This window comes from Meles meles, chromosome 9 (genome assembly GCF_922984935.1).
Source record: "Meles meles chromosome 9, mMelMel3.1 paternal haplotype, whole genome shotgun sequence".
NCBI classification, from domain to species: domain Eukaryota; kingdom Metazoa; phylum Chordata; class Mammalia; order Carnivora; family Mustelidae; genus Meles; species Meles meles.
The window spans coordinates 68,695,394-68,721,222 of record NC_060074.1 but is presented as its reverse complement, the minus strand read 5'-3'; the positions used below and the strand labels follow the sequence as shown (position 1 = coordinate 68,721,222).

Genomic DNA, 25,829 nt, shown 5'->3' with positions numbered 1-25,829 from the left:
TTGAGTCCTTATTTGATCCCTTTTTGCTGTATGACTGTAGGTATTTACATTAGCTTTGGAGTCTGTTTGCTCATCTGTCTGAGAAGGGGTAACTACACCTAACACATAGGGATGTTAGAAAAATTAACTGAAGTAATTTGTAAATGTTGCCTGACAGATGGAGCCTAGTTCCTGGTTCCCTCCCTTTTCTTCTAGGATAAGATGAAGACTTTTCTTTCCTGAGTAAGATCTGAGTCCCTTGTCTTTCCCAGGCAACTGTGCTGGACCTATTAAAGTGATGAAGATGTTAGTATGTGTTTCTGATTGTGAACATGTAATCAGCTAATTACTCACATTCTTGAGACCTGTACCAGAAGATCTTTATAAATCCCCACATTCAGAAATAACACCATAAGAAGTGACTTCTCTCAAGTTTATAGGTTTTGAGAAAGGCTATAGCCATGGTCTGAGATTGAGAGACTGTGGAAGTTGTGTGCAGAGGTTGTTTTGGAATCTTCATTCTAGACCAGAGAAGGAATAATGGTCATTCCTGCTCATTCTGGACCAGAGAAGGAATAATGGTCCAAGTAGGCTTTGAAATACCAAGACACAGACCTAAAAGAGAGACTTGTAATACATTCTTTATGTGTGTAACTTAAAAATCATTTCCCTGTTCTGTCCAGCTCTCTTTTACTTAATATTACTGAAGTTTCTGAGGCATCATTCACTGAAACCACTGCCATGGCCACTATTGGGCTTCTAGAACTGTGTGTGCTATTTCTTACTTACTGAATAACTATTATGTCTCAGGCAATATTGTTAAGTATTTTATACAAATCTTTATAGTTAATCCTCAAAACAACTCTATAAGGTAGGAACCATTAATATTCCCATTTTCATAGATGAAAAAACTGAGCCCTAGGAGGGTTAAGTAACTTGCTCAAGGTTATAGAGTAAATAGAAGAGACTTGCTTTATGTATTTCAAAGCAACTCAGCTTTTTTAGTTAATATTATTTGGAGATACAAGTACATATAGTACATGTAGAATAATCTCATTCTTTTTTGGTCATTTTTTAAAAAGTCTTTTAGTTATGGAAAATTTTAAATCTATATAAGTTAGAGAAAATAGTATAATGAATTATCATATATCCATCATTCAGTTTCACCAACTCTTCTGGCTAACCTTGGTCATTTTTTAAAAAGTCTTTTAGTTATGGAAAATTTTAAATCTATATAAGTTAGAGAAAATAGTATAATGAATTATCATATATCCATCATTCAGTTTCACCAACTCTTCTGGCTAACCTTGGTCATTTTTTAAAAAGTCTTTTAGTTATGGAAAATTTTAAATCTATATAAGTTAGAGAAAATAGTATAATGAATTATCATATATCCATCATTCAGTTTCACCAACTCTTCTGGCTAACCTTGCTTCGTCTGTATTGCAGCTGCACTGGATTATTTTGAAGCAATTCCCAGACATTGTATCACTGCATACACAAATACTCTAGTATCTCTAAAGGTGATGACTCTGAAAACCATCAAACCATAATTCGATTATTACAGGTAAAAATACTCCTTAATAATGTGGATGTCCACTCAGTATTGAAATTTCCCTAATTGTTTCACTTTTTAAAAATTTGATTTGTTAAAATCAGGATCCAAGCCATATTCATATTACATTACATTTGGTTGATCTGTCTCCTAAATCTAATATTTTCCACTCCCTACCACAATAAAGGTCCTTCTTTCTCTGTGGCAAAAATCTTGCTATTTAATCAAGGCTTACCAACATTAAAGCATTCCGTCCCCCTAGGAGCTGCACCTTGATTGTCAAAGACATGATTTGCCCAGGCTTACAGATATATATATGCTCCTTGTATGTTCCCATGGTTACTTAGACCAAGAAATTGAAGTATTATTTTAAGAACAATGCAAATTAATTATGCAACTTAATGTGCCCTGAGAAGCATTCTAGTTTGAGTCCATTGAGTTCTCTGGGGTCATTATTTCTAAGTTTTTTGGCCATTTTGAGGGGAAAATTGTTTTGGTAGACCTAGTTTATTATGGTAGCTTCAGTTGATTTCAGTGATTAACAAGGGTCTTGTACCTCCACGCTCTGTTAGGAATTGCATTGTTTAGTAGATGACAGTAGGACTTGATATAATGGATAGTAAAAATACATACACTGAAGCAAAAAGAAAAAGAAGTGCATAATATTTCATGGAAACAAACTGAGTTAGAAAGCAGATGTTTGGAGAACTTTTTTTGCAAAATCGAATAGAAGGTTTATTTCTACTGTATGTGAAATATGCAACAGAAAGTGCTAATTAAAATTAGATGGATGGGACATCTGGGTGACTCAGTTAGGTGTCTGCCTTTGGCTTGGGTCATGATCCTGGGGTCCTGAGAATGAGTCCTGCATTGGGCTCCTTGCTTCTCCATCTCCCTGCCACTCTCCCTGCTTGTTCTCTCTCTCTTCCTTTCTCTGACAAATAAATAAAATCTTTAAAGAAAAATAAATAAATAGGGACACCTGGGTGGCTCAGTTAAGCGTCTGCCTTTGACTCAGGTCATGATCCAAGGGTTCTGGGGTTGAGCCCCATATCGGGCTCCCTACTCAGCGGGAAGCCTGCTTCTTCTTCTCCCACTCCTCCTGCTTGTGTTCCTTCTCTCGCTGTGTATCTCTCTGTCAAATAAATAAAATGTTTAAATAAATAAAATAAAATTAGATGGATAAAATTGCCTTTTCCTAATGCATGTGTAGCTGGTTTTAGTAAATATCAAAAATTTTTTGCATCATTAGCTAAAATCTTTTAAAAAGTGGCCACACATGTTAAAATTATTTTTTCTTATTAAAATATTACTGATGATAGATGAATTCCACATTGTGCTGTTGTAACAGGGTTTGTGTGTCAGACCTGTTGCAGTCGCTCGTCATGCAGAGTGCTCGTATAGTGAAAGGGCACACATTCTTGACTAAATTTGGCTTCCATTAAGAGTAAGAGCAGTAAACGTTAAGGACAGCAAGAGGATTAACTTTGTATGCTCAGCTCTTACATCATTCACGTATTCATTCTTCTATATGGGAAATGCTTTATGTGATATCTGTAACTACCAAACTTTGTGACATTGTCATTTGAGGGTTACTTATATTAAAAGGGTATTAAGATCTGAAAATGTCAGTTCATCTTAGTTGGAACAAAGTCATGGAGCAACAGTGTGTTTTGACTCATGTTACAGCCACGTGTTGGATAAGCGGAGATTAAGCTGGCTAGACCAGTTAGGACCGATGTGGTAAACCCAAGAACTGTGGAAGCCAACTCCAAGGAGACCTTGGCTTGGAGGAAGATGAAGAGTTACAATAATAATTCCTTCACGTTTGGGCAAAAGCAGAATAATTGAATAAGCAAGGAGGGAAACCGGGATCCTCTGCTTTTCTGTGTTTCTAAAGTTTTTAGAAGAACTACAGTATTTCAATACACATTAGTTTTACAATTTCCAAGTACTTTGGTGTTCAAGATCTCGTTTTTCCCCTTACATCAAGACAGCTATGTTTCTGTTTTTTTAATTAGAGAAGAGGCACAGAGAAGCTGTGTTTCACTCAAGAAATCACACAGGGGATTAGAACTCATTTTCTGACCCTGGTTTCAATGTCTGTCATGCCACTGACTCTGAGCTAATGTGAGAGTAGGAACTATGTTTTTTTGTGATCCTGCATCCCTAGTACCACACGTAGTGTCCAGCACACAATTGGTACTTAATAAATGTTTTTTAAGTGAATGCAAAATAACTGGAAGATTTTATGTTAGCAGATTTCTGGTTTAACAAGTAGTGCTTCTAAATATATTACCTTGGTTTTGGTGTGCGTACTTAAAAAGAAAACCTTTGATACACTGTATACTTTTGAAAAAGCAACCAGCTTTATAGTTACAGCAGATCAGAATTTTTCTTTATGGGGTGCCTGGGTGGCTCAAGTCCTTAAGCTTTGCCTTTCAGCTCAGGTCACGATCTTGGAGTCCTGGGATCAAGCCCCGAATTGGGCTCCCTGCTCAGCGGGAAGCCTGCTTCTCCCTCTCCCCCCCGCCCCCCGCTTCTGTTCCCTCTCTTGCTGTGTCTCTCTCTGTCAAAAGAATAAATAAAGTCTTAAAAAATTTTTTTTCTTTGTAATCTCTGGAAAGTCTTTTAGACATATAAAATATCAAAGGATCTATTTGTCTTTGAACTTAAGCCATTTAAGATTTTTTTTTTTTTTATTTATTTGACAGAGAGAGATCACAAGTAGATAGAGAGGCAGGCAGAGAGAGAGAGAGAGGGAAGCAGGCTCCCTGCTGAGCAGAGAGCCCGATGTGGGACTCGATCCCAGGACCCCGAGATCATGACCTGAGCCGAAGGCAGCGGCTTAACCCACTGAGCCACCCAGGCGCCCCTGAACTTAAGCCATTTAAACAGGCAATTTGATTCATTTAGACTATTTGGGTTTTTTATTCATTTGTGTCATTGAATTTTAAGTTAACCTTTTCCTCCTTACTCAGTAGAAATTTAGGATTTTGTGAAAATTCTTTGTAAAGTCTGCTTTGTAGTAACCTGTGATATAGGTTAAAATTTGGTAAATTGTTAAAGAAGTTACTACTGTCTAACTTACTTTCAGTCAAGTGAGACCTTGATATGTTGATCTGTTGGCCTGGTAGTCAAAACGTTTCTAGATAACATCATCTCATTTGGAGCCAGAGGTAGTTCAGTGTAAGTACAATAGTGTCAGTGTATATATCTATATGTGAAACCCTACCATCTTTTATCAGCAATAAATATTCTAATCTTTCATTAGGATCCATTTTATTTCTCAGTCTTCAGAATGTCAAGACTTTTTCAAGCACATGTGAAATAAATATAAATTTAAATATTTCTGGAAATGTCAAAGCTATGTGCACTTTTATATTCAAATACTTAAGTTGGATTTGGAAAAAGTTTAATAAAGAAATAAGTCACCTATTTTGTTTGGATGATGTCAGCCACTTCTTGTCAATGTCTTTCATGTGTCCTTGAATTCCTGCCCAAGAAGGATTTACAACTGCTTAAGAAACATCTTTGAAATGGCAAGTGATTAACTCTAAAGTTATTTGGAGTGTGGATATAGTATTTGGTCAATTTCATTTAAAGAAATTTTGTTTCACTCTTCGAAATGACAGTAACAAAATGGAAATGATGAAATGAGTAAGTTAGTTGTCATATTAAATTTTTAGCCTAACTGTTAGCTTGGGAGACCCAAAACTTTGTTTTTACATTGCTTTTTATTGTTTTTAGTGTAAATATGTAAGTCATTTTGGTTAGCAGAGAGATGTCTTAATACGGCCTCTTAAAGTTTTCTGACTTCTAGCCTTTTGTGTTACTCAAGGCCATGTTTACTTTGTTTAAAACATTATTATCCAGTCAATTAAAATAAACATTGAAAGTAATGAAGTTGTTTAAAATAAACGGGTCATTATTTTAAAAGTATTTTAAAATATACTTTTGGTTTAAATACATCACCTGTTTTTAAGGTACCTGCTTTTCTTTGTTAACATAATGCCTAACATGTTTTAGCATCTTGACTGACTGTGGGTAGATTCTAGTCAGTTCTATACTCCCTCTTCTGTTCTGTCTGTTCAGGCAAACAGACTCACTGACATTGCCAAGTAATTGTCTCTAATTTAATGAGTTAATTAGTTAACTGTCTCCTGCAAAAGTCAAGTACTGACTCCTTATGGATGAGAAGACTTGTTTTTTTCCCCCCTCTGAGCTATACACTTTATCTTTCAGTTCAAATCAAGTTAAAATAGACTAGGAGAGTTGGGGAAAACACTAGCAAAATACCTCAGGGTAAGTGATTCTCTGGCATCATTTATAACCCCAGACACTGGCAAATCCTGTTCCAGTACTTGTCAACAAAAGCATTTGTTTTCCTTGTTGGCTGCTGTGTCCTTGATTTCTGCTAAGGCTGCTCTATTTCCTCATAAAATCAAGAATGTTGTGAAATCCTGGTGATTCTGTAAGTACAGTATACTTCCTGTGTGCGTGTGTGTGTGTTCTGTGTGTAGTGGTCGTAATCCCGGCAGACAAATTCAGGTACTGCTTTTAGATATGAGATACCTATGTGGCAAAAAGAAATGGAGAATTAGTTGCCACATTTTGTTAGTACTAACTCTGAAATGTTTTCATACTCTTTTAAAGTATTAAGTATTAAGATTAAGGAAAGCAAGCAGCTTTCAAACAGTTGTAGAAAGAACAAAGATCTCCATAACCCATCTCTAGTATCTTTTTTTATTTTGCATCTCATGTTAGTTCTTCCTTCTTTTAAATTTTCCATAGGACTCATACCTGGGATTCCTTGTCAAAGGTCGTGAGCATTCATATAGTTCTTTATATATGATAGGTATGTGTATATATGTATTGCTGAATTGCTTTTCAAAATGACTGAATTGGGAAAAAGCAAGATGTACAGAACAGTATTATCATTTGTGTAAAAAGAAATAGGTAAGAATATTCATGCATATTTGCATACGTACACATTAGCATGTATATGCATATATCTCATATATGTATAATCATTTATGCATAAAACATCTGGAAGGATATACAAGAAATTGACTGCCTCTGGAGTGGGGTATTGAGTGACTAGAGACCAAGGTGTTAGGAAGACTTTTCACTGTATACCATTTTGTACCTTTTGAATTTTGAATGGTGTGACTAACATTATGAAAATCGTTTAGGAACGCCTGGGTGGCTCAGTCGGTTCAGCGGGTGCCTTCGGCTCAGGTCATGATCCCAGGGTCCTGGAATCAACTTTCGTGTCAGCTTCTTGTGCAATGGGGAGCCTGCTTCTCTTTCTGCCTCTCCCTGCCACTGACTACTTGTGCTCTCTCTCTCTCTCTGTGACAAATAAATAATTAAAATCTTAAAAAAAATCTTTTTTAAAGAAAATCATTTTAAAAAAGCCATTAGCAAGGGGTGAAAGTACCCATTTTTTTCTTATTTCCACTCCCACCCGCTTGGTTCAGGCTTCATCCTTTTTCACCTGGATCTTCAGTAATGGACACTTGGTCTCCCTGCCCCCAGTCAGTTTCTGTGCTCTCCAAACCATCTTTTCCATTGCCACTAGAGAGAGCACAGGTTAAATCACATCTCTATCCTCTAAAATTTTAGTGGCATCCCATGCCCCAAAGAATGGATGTCAGACTATTCAGCTTAGCATTCAAAGTTTTCCATCATCTGGTCTCAAACTGCTTTTTTGGTCTCACCTTCTGCATGTATCCTCTCTTCATTACCATTTCTTTTTCAACTAACTCTCTCCTTCCCCCAAAAAAGGAAAAAGAAATTTAAAATTTCTATATTTGTTCATTGTTTTTCTTTCTTTCTTTCTTTTTTTTTTTAAGTCTGAAAGACCGTGTCTGTTTGCAGTTAAAATTGAATTTTATTTTCAAGGCCTATTCTGAACGTTACTTTCTCCTTCCTACTGCAGGCCCATTCTACCTGTTCTTAGAATGAACCACGCCTTTTTGAATCCTATAGTACATTTCCCATACCATTGTTTGGCACTCATATTCTAGTGAGTTGTTGACTTGGCAGTGTCCTTAAATTCTATTTTTAGATTTCCTTGTGTTGATTCCTCTTTTCAGTTGCAGTAGTCTTCCTGATATTGTGCCTTTCCCCACTCCTGCCTATCCTATTAACTCCGTGGTTTTCTGATTTTGGTAAAACATGTCAGATTTTGAAGAACATTGAAGAACAAAGAGCAAAAGAAGTAGTTGACAGGAATTGGTGGAATCCACTCACTATTATAGTATGTAGAAAAATGACTTTATTTTGAGGTGATATTTGTTAGGTGTTTTTTGGTAGTACAAGCTGGTAAAAACACGTCTACCTTGGACTACTTCTTGCGCAGGCTAATAAAGCATTGGCTGTGATAGCCTCTGTGGTGTGTTTCAGAATATGACACAAGAAACATTTTTTATTTAATTCTCTCCTTGTTGAAAGAGTCGGTTGCTTGGTTTAGTCAGAATCACAAATGAGAATATTTGAAACACTTAACCAAAAAGTAAACCAATAGTCCTTTGCTTTGAGCCTTCCCATCCCTGTCTTGTTTCTTAGAAGCAACCACATCTCTTAGCTATTTATTTTGTATTTTACTTCATGTTTCTATATTGCTGTTGCTAGACATTACTGACTTCCCATGATAGTAGTTGAGGACTTCCTTATACTATGTCCTCCTTCCTTCCCCCTCCCTTCCTCTCAGTATGTTTATCATTGTAATTAATACTTGTATCTATATTATTATGACTATAAATACTATTTATTTTGAGCCAAGTCATGTATTATATTTACTTTTTTTTTTTTTAGATTTTTAAAAAATTTATTTGACAGAGAGAGACACAGTGAGAGAAGGAACATAAGCAGGGGAAGTGGGAGAAGGGAGGAACAGGCTACCCGCTGAGCATGGAGCCAGATGCGGGGCTCGATCCCAGTACCCTGGGATCACGAATTGAGCCAAAGGCAGACACTTAACAACTGAGCCACCTAGGCACCCCTATTTCTTGTTTTTCTACAACAAAAATACCTTTTCATAATTTACTTTCTCATAGAGTTAAAAATTACCTAACTTTTTATTTACTTAGCAATTTGTGTGCCTAATACCAATCCATTAACTTAACAAATATTTACTGATGGCCCACTGTATGCCATTATTCTTGGTGCTTGGGACCCAACAGTGAACAAACTAGACAAAGATTCCTTCCTTTGTTGGGAGATAGGCAATAAACATAATAAAGAAATAAAGTAAAGTAAATACATACAATAAAGTAAAGTACATAGTGTGTTAGAAAGTGATAGGTGCCAAGGGGGAAAGAAGAGCAACATAAGGGGAACTGGGAATATTGGTGCAGGCATGGGTTGTAATACTAAATAGGGTGATAAGAGTAGATCTCTTTTTTTTTTTTTTTTTAACAATTTTTTATAAAGATTTTATTTATTCATTTGACAGAGAGAGAGATCACAAGTAGGCAGAGAGGCAGGCAGAGAGAGAGGAGGAAGCAGGCTCCCTGTGGAGCAGAGAGCCCGATGCGGGGCTCGATCCCAGGACCCTGAGATCATGACCTGAGCCGAAGGCCAAAGGCAGCGGCTTAAACCACTGAGCCACCCAGGCGCCCCGAGTAGATCTCTTGAGAAGATGACATTTGAACAAAGAATACTACTACTCCTCCCAATGTTATTTTCCATATAGCCAAATGCCTTGGGTAATTTAACACTCCATTTTTCCCAGTGGCTTTCCTTCTTGGAGTCCTTTGTCTGCTCCCTGCCAGGACCATGGACTCTAGAGGCCTGCAGCACAGTTCTTGTCCAGGGATTTCTCTTGGCCACTTTCCTGGGTTGGATCAGCTGATTCCTGGATCCTACATCTTCCTCTGACTTGGTTCATGCCTCTTTTTGATGGAGTAAATGCTTCTATAGCTTTCTGAGAAGGTACACGATGCGAGAAAGAAGTATTGAGAACATGGATATCTCAAAGTACTTTTATTTTTATTTAAAGGTTTATCCATTTTAGAGGTGCATGAACAAGGGGAGGGACAGAGGAGAGGGAGAGAAGCAGCCTGCCTGCTGAGCACCGAGCTGGCCATAGGACTTGATCTCATGACCCTGAGACCATAACCTGAGCTGAAACCAAGAGTCAGATGCCCAACCGAGTAAGGCCAGCTAAGTAAGGCACCCCTTCAAAGTACTGTTAACCTACTCTTACAACTGATTGAAAGTTTGGCTCGGTTTAGAAATCTAGGCTGGAACTCCTTTATCTTAGAATTTTCAAGGTCTTACTGCACTGTCTTTAAGCTGTCAGTGTTTCTGTTGAGGAATCATTGATGCTTGTGATTCATAATTCTTTATAAGTGACTTTTTTTTTTTTTTTTTTTGGTCTTTGAAAACTTTCAGGATTTTCTCTTTATTCTGGTATTCTGTAATTTTATGATGATGGGCCAGGTCCTGCGTGGGTTGTTTTGTTTTGTTTTTTTGGCACTTAGTTTGGCAATTTAGTGAGTGTATTCTTCAATTCTGGGAAATTTTCTGATATTACTGCTTTGATATTTGATTGAAGTAGCTAAATTGGTCAGCTGCAACCCAAAAGAGGAGAACTTTGGTTCTTTTTTTTTTTTTTTTTAAGATTTTATTTATTTATCTGACAGACAGAGATCACAAGTAGGCAGAGAAGCAGGCAGAGAGAGAGAGAGGAGGAAGCAGGCTCCCCGCTGAGCAGAGAGCCCGATGCGGGGCTCCATCCCAGGACCCTGGGATCATGACCTGAGCCGAAGGCAGAGGCTTTAACCCACTGAGCCACCCAGGCACCCTGAGAACTTTGGTTCTTTATGTTTGATCATGCCATAGTATATAAAACCCTTAAAATAATGAGGTATTTATTTGATAGGCAGGTATTATTTTTTTCTTTGTAAAAATTAATCACATAAAAGCAGAATATTTTTGTTTCTTTTTTTTCAACTATTGGAATATAGAACAAATACCTATGATGAAAGGTCTTCTTTGTCATGCTCTTCTCATTCATTTTACTTTCTAAGGTTTAGTAGTTTGTCCTGCACCCCTCTGCCCTCCACCAACAGCTCCTTGCTGTTGGGGTGGAAAGCCTCTAGGAGTCTACAGATGTCATCTTCTCACTCTCAGATCTTGGTCACCTCAGCTGCCCTTTCACCTTTCCTCGTCTTTCTCATATTTCTTCTCAAGTATTATATGTTCTGATGAAAAAAAGGTCACATAACAAAATTCACCATTTTAAAGTTTACAGTGCATTATTGTTTAGTATATTTACAGTGTCGTGTGGCCATTGCCACCATCTAATTCCAGGACATTTTCATTGCCCCCCACGAAGAAACCCCATATATGTTTAAGCAGTGACTCTCATTTCTCCCTCCTTCCAGTTCCTGGCAACCATGCCTCTGCTTTCTGTCACTGTGGATTTGCCTATTGTGGACATTTCATTTGTAAAAGGGATCATACAGTCTGTGGCCTTTTGTGTTTGGCTTCTTTAACTTAGAATGTTTTCAAGGTTTGCCCATGTTATAGCATGTATCAGTACTTTGCCAATGTTCTTAAATCAGCCTTGAGTATTTTTCACTATCCAGAGAAAAGTCCTGCCTTTATTATCTTTATTACGATTTTGATACTGGCCTTTGATTTACCTTTTCACAGAACATTTTTTTTGGCTACAAGGTGATGTTAAATAATTTTAATTTTTAAGTATACATTATTTATTTTTTAGTATGCCAGTACTGAGGTCGATGGAGAACATTACATGACCCCAGAAGACTTTGTGCAGCGTTATCTTGGACTGTATAATGATCCAAATAGCAATCCGAAGATTGTGCAGCTCTTGGCAGGAGTAGCTGATCAAACCAAGGATGGGTAAGAACCTTTATACATTTTTTGAAAATAAATGTTCTGCAATATCTTACTAAAAAATAGTAAACCCTAAGTTTGCCTATGACCATCTGGAATTTATAAACCATATCTTTTTCTTAGAAGTTTATAAAAAGTGTCACTTGCTGCCATTATTAGGGATTTGGCATAACTAGCATTTTTTCTTGTTTTTTTTTTTTTTTTAAACTGTATTTTCTATTGAATCTGAACAGAATGGTTTTCAGAAAACTGAGTGTATTTCTTTCATTCATACAAAAAATACTGAATACCTACTATATTTTAGACAATGTTCTAAGGCCTAGAATTCCACCAGTGAGCTAACTGATAAATGCAAAAGCAACATACAAATTTAAAAGTGAACTAGAGTATGTTAGGTTACAAGTGCTATGAAGAAGAATAAATCAGGGAAGAATTTAGAGGGTGGTATTTATTCATTTATCTGTTTACTCATTTATTTGACAACCATTTATTGAAAACCACCATTAGCAAGGCCCTGTCACACCTTAGTAATATAAGCATAAATAAAATGGGGTTCTTGGCCTTAAGAAGAAACTCATGGCCTAGTGAGAAAGAGGATACGTAAACAAAATAATACTTTGGGAAGGAGGTGCTCTAATAGAAGTATATGAAAGTTACAAAGGACACCCAAGAAATCAGGGTTAACTCTGTTTTGGGTGATCAGGACAGCATTATGGATGAGGTGATACTTGAGTGAAGTCTGGCAAGATGAACGGGGAGTTACTAGTGGTCTGATAAGTAGGAAGGAGAGTTCTAGGAAAGGGAACAGCAGTGGTGTGAAACATCAAGGAGAGTGTGCATTGTGTGCCTGCGTGTGTATGTGTTTTGGGGAGTGACACTGGGGAAGTTGTATTTTGTGTACCTTGGCTGTGGTGTTGCTTTGTTGCTGTTGGAGTTGTGGCTGGAGTGGAACTGGGGACCTTATGTGCTAAGGTTTGACTGTGTCCTGAAGGCACGTGACTTAGTCTTGGAAGTATTTTTAGCCTGGCAGTGCAGGGGTGTGTGCGGACACAGAAATAGCAAGATGCATCCTACTGCAGTGTCAGTTTACTCAGGGGAAAAGCTCACCATTTTTATATTAAAATCAAATATTGTACTACAGAGCAAATGGATTATTTTTATGAATTATAAAGAGAATTTTGTCGTGCTTTGTGAGTACCAGGCTACATCCTCAGGCCTTCAAAGGCCCAGGTTCTTTCTCCTCCCATCCAAGTACTAACCAGGCCCGACCCTGCTTAGCTTCCGAGATCAGACGAGATCGGGCGCGTTCAGGGTGGTATGGCCGTAGACCAGGTTCTTTCTCCTACTTGTAGAGGTAGTTGTGTGAAAAACTAGTCAGCGAGGAGTTGTTAAAAGTTATTTCTATTACCACAGAAATGATCAGATTTTTAGAAAAATGGTAGGTTGGAGTAGGGTGAAACTTGTACATGCAGTGAAATGCATTTAGGAAACTACTGTAGTTGTTAAACTGGAAATGTTGTTATCTCAGTTGAGTCCAGCGTTAGTATTGTACTTATTTGTGTTTTCCCACAGAACCTAGTATAGTGCATGAAGTCTGCTATGAGTATTTTCTATCTTAAATAAAGATTTTATATAATTTATCAATAGTAGATATTGGGGAACTTACATACTTTTTGTGACTTGCCTCTAAAAAAGTCAAACCGGCTGGCTCAATTAGTAGAGCATGAGACTCTTGATTTTGGGGTCTTGAGTTCAAGCCTCACATTGGGCGTAGAGATTACTTAAATGAGTAAATAAATTAATTTCAAAAGATTTGTCAAATCAGCTGGTAAGTTACTATGGGGTATTCAGTCATTGGATTTCTCAGTAGTGGTTAGGCAATAACATGTATAAAAGGTATTTTTAATCAGAATTCAGTCTTCAGAATTTTTAAAGGTAACATATACATTTAGATCTTTCAGAAATTATGAGAGTATTTATTGTCATTAATTTGGCCTGAGACCTGCTTTCAGAGTACCTGTATCTTTCCAGATGCTTCATTTGTGACCATCTGCTCTGGTCCATCTGAGTAAGTGGTTTTTTTTTTTTTTTTGGTTGTTTTTTTTTTTTGATGCTTCATGTGGTTCTCCCAGACTCAGTTGCATCATTAATGTGGTTGAGTAGAACCAAGGGTTTAAGCTGACAGAGTAGATCAAAGATGGGTTTTGGCTAGTGAAGTGTATCAAATAATGTTGATAATGTTCACTTTAAAGCAAACCTGCTTCGCTTTGTAGAAGGTAAATCTTTTTTCCCCCTTCCCTTCAACAGTAAATATTTTTTTAAAAAATAATTTATTATTTGATAGAGAGAGATACCACAAGTAGGCAGAGAGGCAGGCAGAGAGAGAGGGAAGAAGCAGGCTCCCTGCTGAGCAGAGAGCCCAATGTGGGGCTCCATCCCAGGACCTGAGATCATGACCTGAGCCGAAGGCAGAGGCTTTAACCTACTGAGCCACCCAGGCGCCCCAATAGTAAACCTTTTTTATTTCAGATTTTATTTTATTTATTTTTAAAGAATTTATTATTCATTTGGCAGAGAGAGACACAGCGAGAGAGGGAACATGAGCAGGGGGTTGGGAGAGGGAGAAGCAGGCTCCCCAAGCAGCAAGGAGCCCAATGTGGAGCTGATCCCAGGACTCTGGGGTCATGACCTGAGCCGAATGCAGATGCTTAATGACTGAGCCACTGGTGCCCCTATTTCAGACTTTAGAAACTTTTTAAGCTTCCTGTTTTCTTCTCTTTGGAATGAGTCAAATTGGGATTGGGTAGGAAATCTGATGCAAAGAGTCAGATCCTAAAAATTAAATGAGTTTATGAAACATTAGATTATTTCCAAAAGCAGAGAAAGGTGGAATTTTCTAGAAGCACAGCAATTCCTTTTTTTTTTTTTCTTTAAGAGAGGGAGAAAGAGAATCTTAGGTGGGGCTTGATCTCACAGCCCTAACTAAGATCATGACCTGAGCCAACCAACACCCTGAAACACAGCAATTCTTAACCTTGTATTCATGGCTTGTCTCCAGGGATTCCTGAACTTGCTGAAATATACTGCAAAAAGAGTGAATTTATATCTGCATTTTTCTGTGGGAGAAACCAGGTTTTCAGGAGGGAGACGTCTTTGAATTCGAAAAAGTTTCGATATCCTGGTTAATGTTTCTTTAATACTTGTAATTCAAGAGAATCAAAAGCTTTGATACTGTTTAATTTATTCCAAGTAGTCAGCCCTTGCTCGTTTAACATTTAAGGAAAATGAGATTTAGAGAGGTTGATTGATTTGCCCAATAACACAAAATTCTCTTACTTTTTAGTCCATTTTCCTTCTTATAATCTTTTTAAAAATTTTTTTAAATAGTTTTTTAAAATTTTTTCTTTCTTTTTTTTTTTTATAAACATATAATGTATTTTTATCCCCAGGGGTACAGGTCTGTGAATCACCAGGTTTACACATTTCACAGCACTCACCATCGCACATACCCTCCCCAATGTCCATAACCCCACTCCCCCTCTCCCAATCCCCCCACCCCCATCTTTTTTTTTTTTAAGTGTTCTTTATTACCCCCTACTTTTTGTTTCTCACTCCTTTACCCAGAGCAGTGATGAAAGAATAGAGTATTGCAGTTGGTACTTCTTTTTTTATAGCCCTGGGAGATATTTCTTGGTTTTATTGTAGGTTTTTTATTGTTTGTTTTTAAAGATTTTATTTATTTATTTGACAAAGAGAGACACAGTGAGAAAGGGAACACAAGGGAGGGGGGACTAGGAGAGGGAAAGCAGGCTTCCCACCAAGCAGGGAGCCCAAAGCAGGGCTCCATCCCAGTTCCCCGGGATCATGACCCAAACCGAAGGCAGACACTTCACCTACTGAACCACCCATGCTCCCCTGCTTTTTTTTTTTTTTTTAAGATTTTATTTACTTGAGAGAGAACATATGAGTTGGGTGAGGGACAGAGGGAGAATCAAACTCCTTGCTGAGCAAGAAACCCAGTGCAGGGCTCAATCCTGGGACTCAGGGATGATGACCGAACCGAAGGCAGACACTTAATCAACTGTGCCACGTAAGCACCCCTCTATTGTAGTTTTTCGATGAGAATCTTATAGGTACAGATAATTTGAAATAGCATGACATAACATTGTTTATAATTACCTAAGACACAATCTCAATTAATAGAACTAATATAGGCAGGTCTAAGTGATTTAGTTAATAAATAAGTGGGAAAAGCAGGTTTAAGAGTAGTGAATACCATACCTTTTTGTGCTCTGGACTCCCCCACCCCCTGTTCCATGTTTTCTTAGCATGTAGACTGCGCGTTTTCCTCTTCCCCATTTCCTTTGCTCAAATAGATAGTCCAATAAGCAGTAGTGGTTTTGATATAAGAGTTTGCTGTGCAAAGCCATGTAGAAGCAACATTACGTGGTATAAATAGCATGATGGGTTGTCTAAAAGTAAAGGCCATTAGCCAAGTATTTGTGAGACTGTGGCTTAAACTTTGAAGATGGGGTTGTATAATGAAAAGCAAAATGATTTTATGCATCAGATGCAGATTTGGGGAACTATTATTGTGTGATCTGATCTTAAATGTTTAGACTGTTTGTTTGAAACTAACTTGTGGAATTATAGTTTCTATATTTAGCTCTAGTCAGAATTTCTTCTGGAGGCTCTATTCTCCTGTAATGTATAAAACTATTATTTTCTGTCTGTTTTTCACAACTGTTTTCCTTTAATGTTCTACATACATATAAGAATGTATTTTTTAAAAAAGATTGATTTTAGAGACAGAGAGGGAGAGAGCACTGGGTGGACGGGAGGGTGGGGGTGATAAGGAGCAGAGGGAGAGAGAAACCCAAGCAGACTCCCCACTGAGTGCGGAGCTGGATGCAGGGCTCCACATCACCATCTGAGATCATGACCGAAGCCAAAAGGAAGAGTTAGATTCTTTACTGACTGTACCAGCTGGCGTTCCAAGAGTAAAAGTATTCTTCATGCATATAGAAAAATCTTTTATGGAGAAATCTTGGTTGTTCTAAAAATTGCAAAATTAACATGTTAATATTATGAAATTTGATTAGTTTCCATTTGGTAAATTTAAAAGGAACTTTGTAGAAAATTTTTAAAACATCCAATTCATAAAATACAGTATTTCAGAGTTATAACATGAATATATGTTTTTTGTAAAAAGTCAAGCAAGAGTTATGGTAAAAATTGAAGGTAACCCCTCATCCTCATTAAAAGAAAACAAACCATTTATTAAAACCATTTATTAAAGTATGAACTAAGCAATGGTTTCTTTGCCCCAGTTAGTGGCTTGTGGTTTGCATTTGTTCTGCTTAAGTCTTGGTTAGGACCTTCTAACAATAGGGAATTCATTGCAGGATATGGGGAATAGGGCCTTCAAAATTATTCTGGAACATGTTTGCTTCATGTTCACAGATAAATAGGCTATTTCTTGCTTTATGAAAAGTATTGTTACATTATCATGTGGTATAAAATGCCTATGGGCTAAAAATTGATAAGGGGTATATCAGAGAGACAAAGTGGTCCATGCCCCGCACACTCTACTTCTTCCCAGTATTTTATACTGAAAATTCAAATGTTCAGGAAAGTTGAAAGAATTTTACAATGTGCACTTATATACCTACCATATTCTACCATTAACATTTTTCTATGCTTCCTTTTTCATATATCCCTCTATTTTTCTGTCCATCCATCTTATTTTTTCACACATTCCAAAGTAAATTGCAAACACTGATACTCCTTGGATATTTCAGCATGCATATTATTAACTGGATTTCAGTATTTGAGTGATTTCTTTAGATGTAAAATTTATAGACAGTGACAAATATAAAACTTAAAGGTACATTTGCAGAATTTTGATAAATACATATACCTGGGTAATTTCAGGTGACGTTTTTATTATATTAAAAAATATATAATAAAATAAAAATATATATTATATTAAAATATATATGATAAAATAAATATAATAAAATATATACTAAAATATACATAACAAAATAAAAATATGCAATAAATATATAATAAAATAAAAATATATAACAAAATATAATAAAATAAAAATATAATAAAGTATAAAATATAAAATAAAATAAAAAATGTGTAATAGACATTAAATATATAATAAAATAACAAAAAATATATATAATAAAATTAAAATATATAATTAAAAGTTTATAAAATATGTAAAATAAAAAATATATAATAAAAACAAAATATATAATATAATAAATTAAAATATAAAATATATAATATATAAAATTAAATTAAATATAAAAATAACATAGATAATAAAAAATGAAATACATTTTAACTATTTTTAAGTGTACAGTTCAGTGGCATTAAGTACATTCATATTGTTCTATTACCGTCACTACCATCCATAGCCACCAATTTTTTCATCTTCTCATACTGAAACTCCATATCTATTAAATAGTGAGTCCCTGTTTTGTCCCAGTACGCAGCCCCTAGTAACCTCTATTCTACTTTCTGTTTCTAATGAGTTTGACTATGCTAGGTATTTCATATAAAGTGAATAATGTAATATTTGTCCTTTTGTGTTTGGCTACATTTGCTTAGTATTTTGTTTTCAAGATTCATCTATGTTACAGCATATATCAATCAGAATTGCATTCCTTTTTAAGGCTGAATAATATGAAGTGACTTATTTTTAAGTTGCTGATGGTTTTGTGTTTCTAAGATTTATTTATTTGAGAGAGAGAGGCACGAGCGTGGTGGGGAAGGGCAGAGGGAAGTGGCTCATGCAGGCTCTGTGCGCGGAGGGTGGTTGGGAGGGGTGGTGGCGGCTGGATCTCACCACCCTGAGATAGGACCTGAGTTAGAGGCTTAACTGACTGCGTCACCCATGGGCCCCTGCTTTTGTATTTCTTAATTAAACTTTCTTCAAAAAAATCACTCTATGTAACCAAGGTACCTGTGAGTAGTGAGGATTGGTTATGTATTCCCCCAATACCTTCTCTCTCTCTCTTTTTTTTTTTCTTAAGATATTATTTATTTATTTGACCGAGTGAGTGAGAGAGAGAGAGAGCAAGCACAAGCACAGGGAATGGCAGGCAGGGGAGAAGCAGGCTCCCCGCTGAGCAAGGAGCCTGATGTAGGGCTTGATCCCAGGACACTGGGATCGTGACCTGAGCCCAAGGCAGAGGCTTAACCCACCGAGCCACCCAGGCACCCTCCCCCAATACCTTCTTAACCAACTGAGCCACCCAGGCACCCTAAGAAATGTAGGTATTTAGAATCTGCAGACTTTATATTTTAGACAAAGGTCTACTTAGTTGGAAACCTACATGAGGGTCCACAGGGGTGGAGTCAGATAACCAGTGGGCCCTGGTCTTGTGAAGAGGCAGCTTCTGCTTTGGCTCCAGGGAGCTGTGCTACTTGGGAGAGAAAACTGTTGCCCACGCTTGCAGTTTAATAAGAGAAACCAGAAAACTGGATATTTGTGTGAAGTACTTAAGATTTCTTACTGTTGGCAACTAATGTAACTAAAAAAATTATACTTTGCATGCCAAAGAAAACATGTGTGGTCCAAATTCTGTCTGCCAGCCGACTGTTTATAACCTTTGCTAGTTAAGGAAAAAGTCTTCTACCTTTTCTCCTAAAAACAGTAAGTTGTGCTACTAAGTATAAAATGTATTTGAAAGCTACATATTCTGTATTTCAGGGTAATCGTATTTTTTTAAATCTCTTTTTTCAAGATTTTATTTATTTATTTGACAGAGAGAGATCTCAAGTAGGCAGAGAGGCAGGCAGAGAAAGAGAGAGAGGGAAGCAGGCTCCCTGCTGAGCAGAGAGCCCGATGTGGGGCTCTCTCCCAGGATCCTGAGATCATGACCTGAGCCAAAGGCAGAGGTCATGATCTCAGGGTCCTGGGATAGGCTTTACCACTGAGCCACCCAGGAGCCCCAGGGTGATTGTATTTTTGATTTAGATTACTGAGGGTGTTTCAGAAAAGCCAAGATGGATTTGTTTTTTAATCCATTGTCAGCCTAGTTACTTTTTTTTTTTTCTTAACATTGCTCTTATAATCAAAAGAAATAAGGTAAATAATAAAAATTTCAAACATTTCAGAAAGACATACTGTAGAAAATGAAGGCCTTCTCTAATTCCCCCTTTATATCATTATTTCATTTGTGTTATATAATCTTATTAAAACCACATACCACTCATTGCTTTTTCAGTGTGTGTGATGATACTTGATGTGTTATAACTTCATTTGTTTTTATTGCTCTAGAATTTCTGTAATGATAACTACATTTTTGAGTTTTATCATAGCTTTTAGTAGTACACCAATGCATAAAGTATATTATGACACGTGACCTGTAAACAGTTTGATTATTATTCTTCCCAGGATTCATAAGGCATTCAAGCTCCTAATTTCACCAAAGATTCTTCATCAGGGGCACAGTGAGGTCATGGTCTTTAGTGTCCTGAACAATACCACCACAAGGCCTTTCCTCAATAAAGGGAAAAGGCATAGAATATACCATTGCTTTGGATATGATGTCACTTGTGTAAATTAAACATATTTCAAAGTATTTAATAGAAAATCAAACTTTGAATGTAAAATATATCTTTGATGAATGGGGCCATAAAATAAAATGTAAAATGTAGTCATTCCTAATACTGTGTTGAGCAATATGGCTCCCTAAAAAGTCTTGTATTCTGAATTGAGTTTATTCAAGAATATTTATAAGTTCCTATCCTGAATCAACACTGTGTTCTGTGACAAGCCTATCTTCTTTTTTTATTTTTTAATTTTTTATTTTTTTATTTTTATTTTTTATTTTTTTAATCACTATCTTCTTTTTTTAAAAAAATATTTTATTTATTTATCTGACAGACAGAGATCACAAGTAGGCAGAGAGGCAGGCAGAGAGAGAGGGGGGGGAGCAGGCTCCCTGCTGAGCAGAGCCCGATGCGGGGCTCGAGCCCAGGACCCTGGGATCATGACCCGAGCCGAAGGCAGAGGCTTTAACCCACTGAGCCACCCAGGCGCCCCCAAGCCTATCTTCTTGCAGGAAATTAGACTTTATTTTTTATTTTATTTTGTTTTCTTAAGGATTCTATTTATTTATTTGTCAGAGAGAGAGAGAGAGAGATAGCACAAGCAGGGGGAGCAGCCAGCAGAGCTGGCAGTGGGAGAAGCAGGCTCCCTGCTGAGCAAGGACCCCAATGTAGGACTTGATCCCAGGATCCTGGGATCATTACCTGAGCTGAAGGCAGATGCTCAACTGATTGAGCCACCAGGCATCCTGGGCATTAGACTTTAAGCAGTGAATTATGTAATTACTTCAATAAAAGTTTTACAAGGGGCTCTGAAAATGTACAGTGCGTTGCTCTAGGGGTGTGAAGGGTATGTAAAGTTATCTGGGAACTCTGAGATGGTTCTCTTGAGGAAATGATACTTGAGCTGAGCTATGTAAAGATGGGTACAAATTAAATGGACGAAAGTTTGGAGATGGTGGGATAATTCCAAGCAGAATGAAATGCTGAGTGATGGTCTTGAGTGGAAGGAGCATGGATTAAAAGTGAATGTGTTAGGGGCGTCTGCTTGGTGGGAAGCCTGCTTCTCCCTCTCCCACTCCCCCTGCTTATGTTCCCTTTCTTGCTGTGTCTCTCTCTGTCCAAAAAAAAAAAAAAAAAAGTGAGTGGGCTGGAGTGCAGAGAGCAAGGGGACGGTGTGCAGAGATCAGATCCTGAGGGGCTAGGAGACATTGAAGATTAGGTCTGCTCCTTTCTATAGTGTGACTGTAAATGTGTTGCCCAAACCAGGCCATTTGAGAATAAAAGTCAACACCATTACTAATATAAATAAGTAAATAAATCAATCAGTGTATGTATTATATATTTATAAAAACAGATTTTTATAATGCTTTTACTTGGATACTAGTCACTTCCCAATAGCAACAACAGGCTGTGGAATCTTTGCAACAAAGCTTGCTGTGGAAGATGACTCTACACTAGCATATACTGGCTCTATGATAAGATCATTGAACGTGGGGTGCTCAGCTGGTTAAGCTCAGGTCATGATCTCGGGGTTGTGAGTGTGAGCCCCAGGTTGGGCTCTGTGCTGCATGAGGAGCCTGCTTGAGATTCTCTCTCTGTGCACTCCCCCACTCCCACTCATCCCCCTCTCCCCCCAAAAAGATCATCAAAGACAATTTTAGTGTAATTTTGGCCACTGGCTAATTTCATAACCCTGAGTATTCTAGGACTCAATATGTTTTAGTTCCCCCCCCTTTTGTTTTGAAATTTCCTTTAAAAAATGTATTTTCTTTAAAAAAATTTTTTATGTAGGCTCCATGCCCAGCGTGTAGCCCAGCACAGGGCTTGAATTCATCACCCTGAGGTCAAGACCTGTGAGCTGAGACCAAGAGTTGGATGCTTAACTGAGCCACCCTGGTGCCCCTAAAAAATATATTACCAACATTTCAAACATAAAAAACAAACTAGTGTAGTGAATTCAATATCCTCATCATCAAGTTTTAGTAATTATTAAAATAATTATTAAATTAGTATTATTTATGCCTCTTTCCACTCTTTCATCCCCTGGATTAGTTTGGAGTTATTCCAAATGATACATTTTGTTTGTAAATATTTGTGTATGTCTCAAAAAAGATAAGAAAAATTACGAAAGCAGAACAAACCTCCTCAAAAACATTAACATCAATTTCTTAATATCATCAAGCATTTGTTATATAATTATTATCATTTGCTAATTTTCTCATAAATTAAAAAATTTTTCTTCATTTAAATCAGAATCCAAATAAGATCTGTATCTTGTAACTAATTACTATATCTTTTAGGTCTTTAACGAAGTTCTCCTCCATATTTTCTTTCAAAATTTTTTTTAAAAATTTTTGTTTTTGTTTTTTTGCAAGTACAGAATGTTCATGCTACAGTTTCCTCCAGTCTGCACTTATACTGATTGTGTTTCTGTGGTGATGTTTAACATGTTCCTTTGTCCTTTGTATTTTCTATAAATTGATTACATGGAAAGCAGTGGGTCTCAACATGGGTGTTGGCAATTTGCAGTTTGGTGGGCAGAGGCCAGGGTTGCTGCTAAACATGATACATTGTCCAGGAGGCCCCACAACAAAGAATTATCTAGCTTAAAACGGTGCTGTTAAACACAATGGTTGAGAAACTATGATCTAGAGACTATCAGCTTCAGGTTTAATTATTTTTGGTCTAGTTCTTTCTCTTTTTGTGATTTTAGGAGTGATTGCTTATTGCCCAGGTCCATTCATTTATTAGGGATTCACAAAAGGGTAGTATTCTAATTCTATCATTCCTTCCTTCTTTCTTTATTATCTGGAATACCTCTGTAAAGAGAAACTTCCCTTTTTTTTTAAATTTTTTTTTTTTTAATTTATTTGACAGAGAGAGAGGTCACAAGTAGGCAGAGAGGCAGGCGGAGAGAGAGGGAGAAACAGGCTCCCCACTGAGCTGAGAGCCTGATGTGGGGCTCGATCCCATGACCCTGAGATCATGACCTGAGCCGAGGGCAGAGGCTTAAACCACTGAGCCACCCAGGCGCCCCGAAACTTCCCTTTTTTAATTATTTGGTTATCCCCTATAGCATATAGTAAGGACAGGTTAAATGCCTGATATTTTCCTTTCTTTACCAACCAATAACATTTTATATCTTATTCCAGGTTGATCTCCTATCAAGAGTTCTTGGCATTTGAATCTGTTTTATGTGCTCCAGATTCTATGTTCATAGTGGCTTTCCAATTGTTTGACAAGAGTGGAAATGGAGAGGTGACATTTGGTAAGGAAAAAAAAAGATTATAAGTGATAAGTGAAGTCAGTAAGGCTGGTCCAGTCTTTAAATGCTAAATCTAGTAACTGCATATAGATTGCTGCTTATTTAGGAGCTAGTCCATAAGTGAAGTATTAATTTCCTGAAAGAATTTACATAGATAAAATTAAAATGGTGTGTTTCCTTCAAAACTTTAGACTATTGCAAAAAAATAAGGAATCTAGGAATGCCATTGCTCATTGAGTCATTGACACTTTACATTCCTAAAATAGGTGGTGTAAAATTTTCTTGTTCTGGGCTAGCCTGGACAAAATTCTTTATGAAACAGACTGTGAACAACATGGAATAATCTTGTCATTCTTTAAGGAATTTTTGGGTAGAGAGTGCAGAGCTTTTCAATAGCAGTCTGGAAAATTGCTGCTCTGTCATTGTGGCACCAAGAATGGAACCGAAGGAGGGAGTTAAGAATAGTTAGCATTCTCTAAACCCCCATTATAGATTTTTGATTTTAGGAAACAAGCCTAGTACGTTGAAATTGAAATCTGTATTAAATGTAAAATTGATAGAAACCCTTTGGTAGACTCATAATTTAGCGCAATGTCATTGTTTGACAAGCATATAAACTGGAATTTCTATCTGTAGCCGTGTGTTAGTTTTTAAAGATGCTTATTTGTGGAAATTAGTTTGTGTTTAAAGTACCTGAGAATTTTTCTGACAACAGGATTTTCAATGAAAACAGTGGAGTGTTTTCAAGGATCTTGAACTCTCTTTCCTTTTTTTTTTACATTTACATTTTTTATTATAGTAAACACATAAAATCTAACCATTTTTCAGCATGCAGTTCAGTAGTGTTGAGTATATTCATGTTGTTGTGAAACAGATTTCCAGAACTTTTTCACCTTGTAAAGCTGAATTTTAGCCCTTTTATGGTGTGAATTGGCATCAGTATGTGGTAGAAAAACTCTTGAAAATCAGACTTTCCTTGACTATAGTGCTAAATATTTATTTACTGCAGTATTTGTTTTATAAAAAACATCTTTCAGTTAAACTCAAAGGAAGAAGTATCACTGCCATGGGAATAATGATGAGGAAGTATAGGTATTCAGAAGGACCAGTGGTGCCTTTACTTTGATTTTAGTGGGCACATTTTCTAGCTTGGCATTGACCTTTTCCTTTTGCCCATTGGCCCCATTATTTTCTGTATAAGAAGATTTTCCCAAATAAACACCAGTGCAGACAGAACTCCTCAGGTTTTTGCATCTGTCTTGGCATGCTTCCTGCTTTGGTGCAAGCTCTGGCATTCTTCTTCCTAAAGGCTGACTTTCCCCAGAAGCACCTAGATTCTGTAGTTTGAAGTATAAAACCTTTCTCATGTCATTATTCAATATTAACCTTGGACCACTAATAATGCTGCATTTTCTATTTTCAGTAGGTATCACACCTTCTCACATGTCTCACTTTCAAATGTTGTGCAGCAGTTCTTGGGAAATACTTTGATACAAATATCTGCATTAGAGACAGCATACCTGTGGTTCTATCATGTGTCCATTGTTTAAGAATTAGATTTCCCAAAACCAAATTGTGGTTTCTTTTGTCCCTCCTACCTTGGTATCTTGGTTCTTTGTGTCTCCTCCATTTGCTTTTCCCAATTTTATTTTAAAAAACATGTTGCTCAAGTCAGTTCATCCAGTAGAATAACAATAGAGACTCATGCCAGTGTAGATTAGTAGATTAATCAACTAATGAAATAGTTGATTTCAAAAAAATGTGTTTATAAAAACACATTATGAAAACATTTGTTTTCATGCAAATGAAAGCTTGGAGTTATTAGATCCCAACTTTAGCATTTTAAAGATCTTTTGTTTTCCCCCAGACCATGATGTAAGAGTTGGAATTTTAAGAAAATATAATTAAGATTAAAAGCCAAACAAATCACTTTCCATTGTTATAACACCTGATATTAACTGAAGAACATATAAATCCTCTAAAATTCTGTTTTCATTCTTCTGCTTCATAATCTAGAGATAGGAAGATTCTTCTGGAATAATATACAGCTGAACGCCCTTTCAACATTGTTCTTGGAGTCCCTGGCCAGCTGGATGGTTGTCTTGATGTTCACATATTTCTTGAGACCTTGACCATTTTCCTTTCCTGCTTTGCCTCCCTAGTTTTGAGGATCCATTTTGGACAAATTTTCTTAAATAAAAATCATAATGAAGGAGAGAAAGTTTAATTTTATATTCTTAGGAGGAAAGACATTGAAACTGTTACAAATGCCATTTAACAAGATTTCTAAGGCCTACTCATTACACGCTGTTTTTAAGACAACAGAATTTCAGCATAAGGAAATAATTAACTTGGAGTTTATTTTTATAGGATTTTGGATCTGTGATAAAGGTCAGTTTTCATGTTTGTATCCACTTAATAAAATGAATTATGCTTATTTTTAAATAAATGCTAAAGTAAAAGGAAATTTTAGATCCGTAATAACTCTAAATTCTTTTCAACTAAATGGCCTTATGTTTTCCAGTTTGGAACTTGTTTATAGTTTTCTCTTGAGCACATCAGGAGAGAAAGGTGGGA

The 25,829-nt window shown here is 36.7% G+C and overlaps 1 protein-coding gene and 1 pseudogene across 3 annotated transcripts in view; one reads left to right on the top strand and one right to left on the bottom strand.

Annotated features, from left to right (window-relative positions):
- Nucleotides 1-25,829, top strand: part of SLC25A12 (solute carrier family 25 member 12) — a 199,791-nt gene that overhangs the window by 103,645 nt on the left and 70,317 nt on the right. For 2 of the 3 annotated variants that reach the window (XM_046018996.1, XM_046018994.1), the window contains exons 3-4: nucleotides 11,274-11,416; nucleotides 23,140-23,255. In XM_046018996.1, the coding sequence (XP_045874952.1) occupies nucleotides 11,274-11,416; nucleotides 23,140-23,255 (259 nt within the window). Of the gene's footprint in view, nucleotides 1-11,273; nucleotides 11,417-23,139; nucleotides 23,256-25,829 lie in introns of those variants that run through there. The other variant, XM_046018995.1, reaches the window with a different exon arrangement.
- On the bottom strand, nucleotides 12,610-12,739 carry LOC123951287 (annotated as a pseudogene).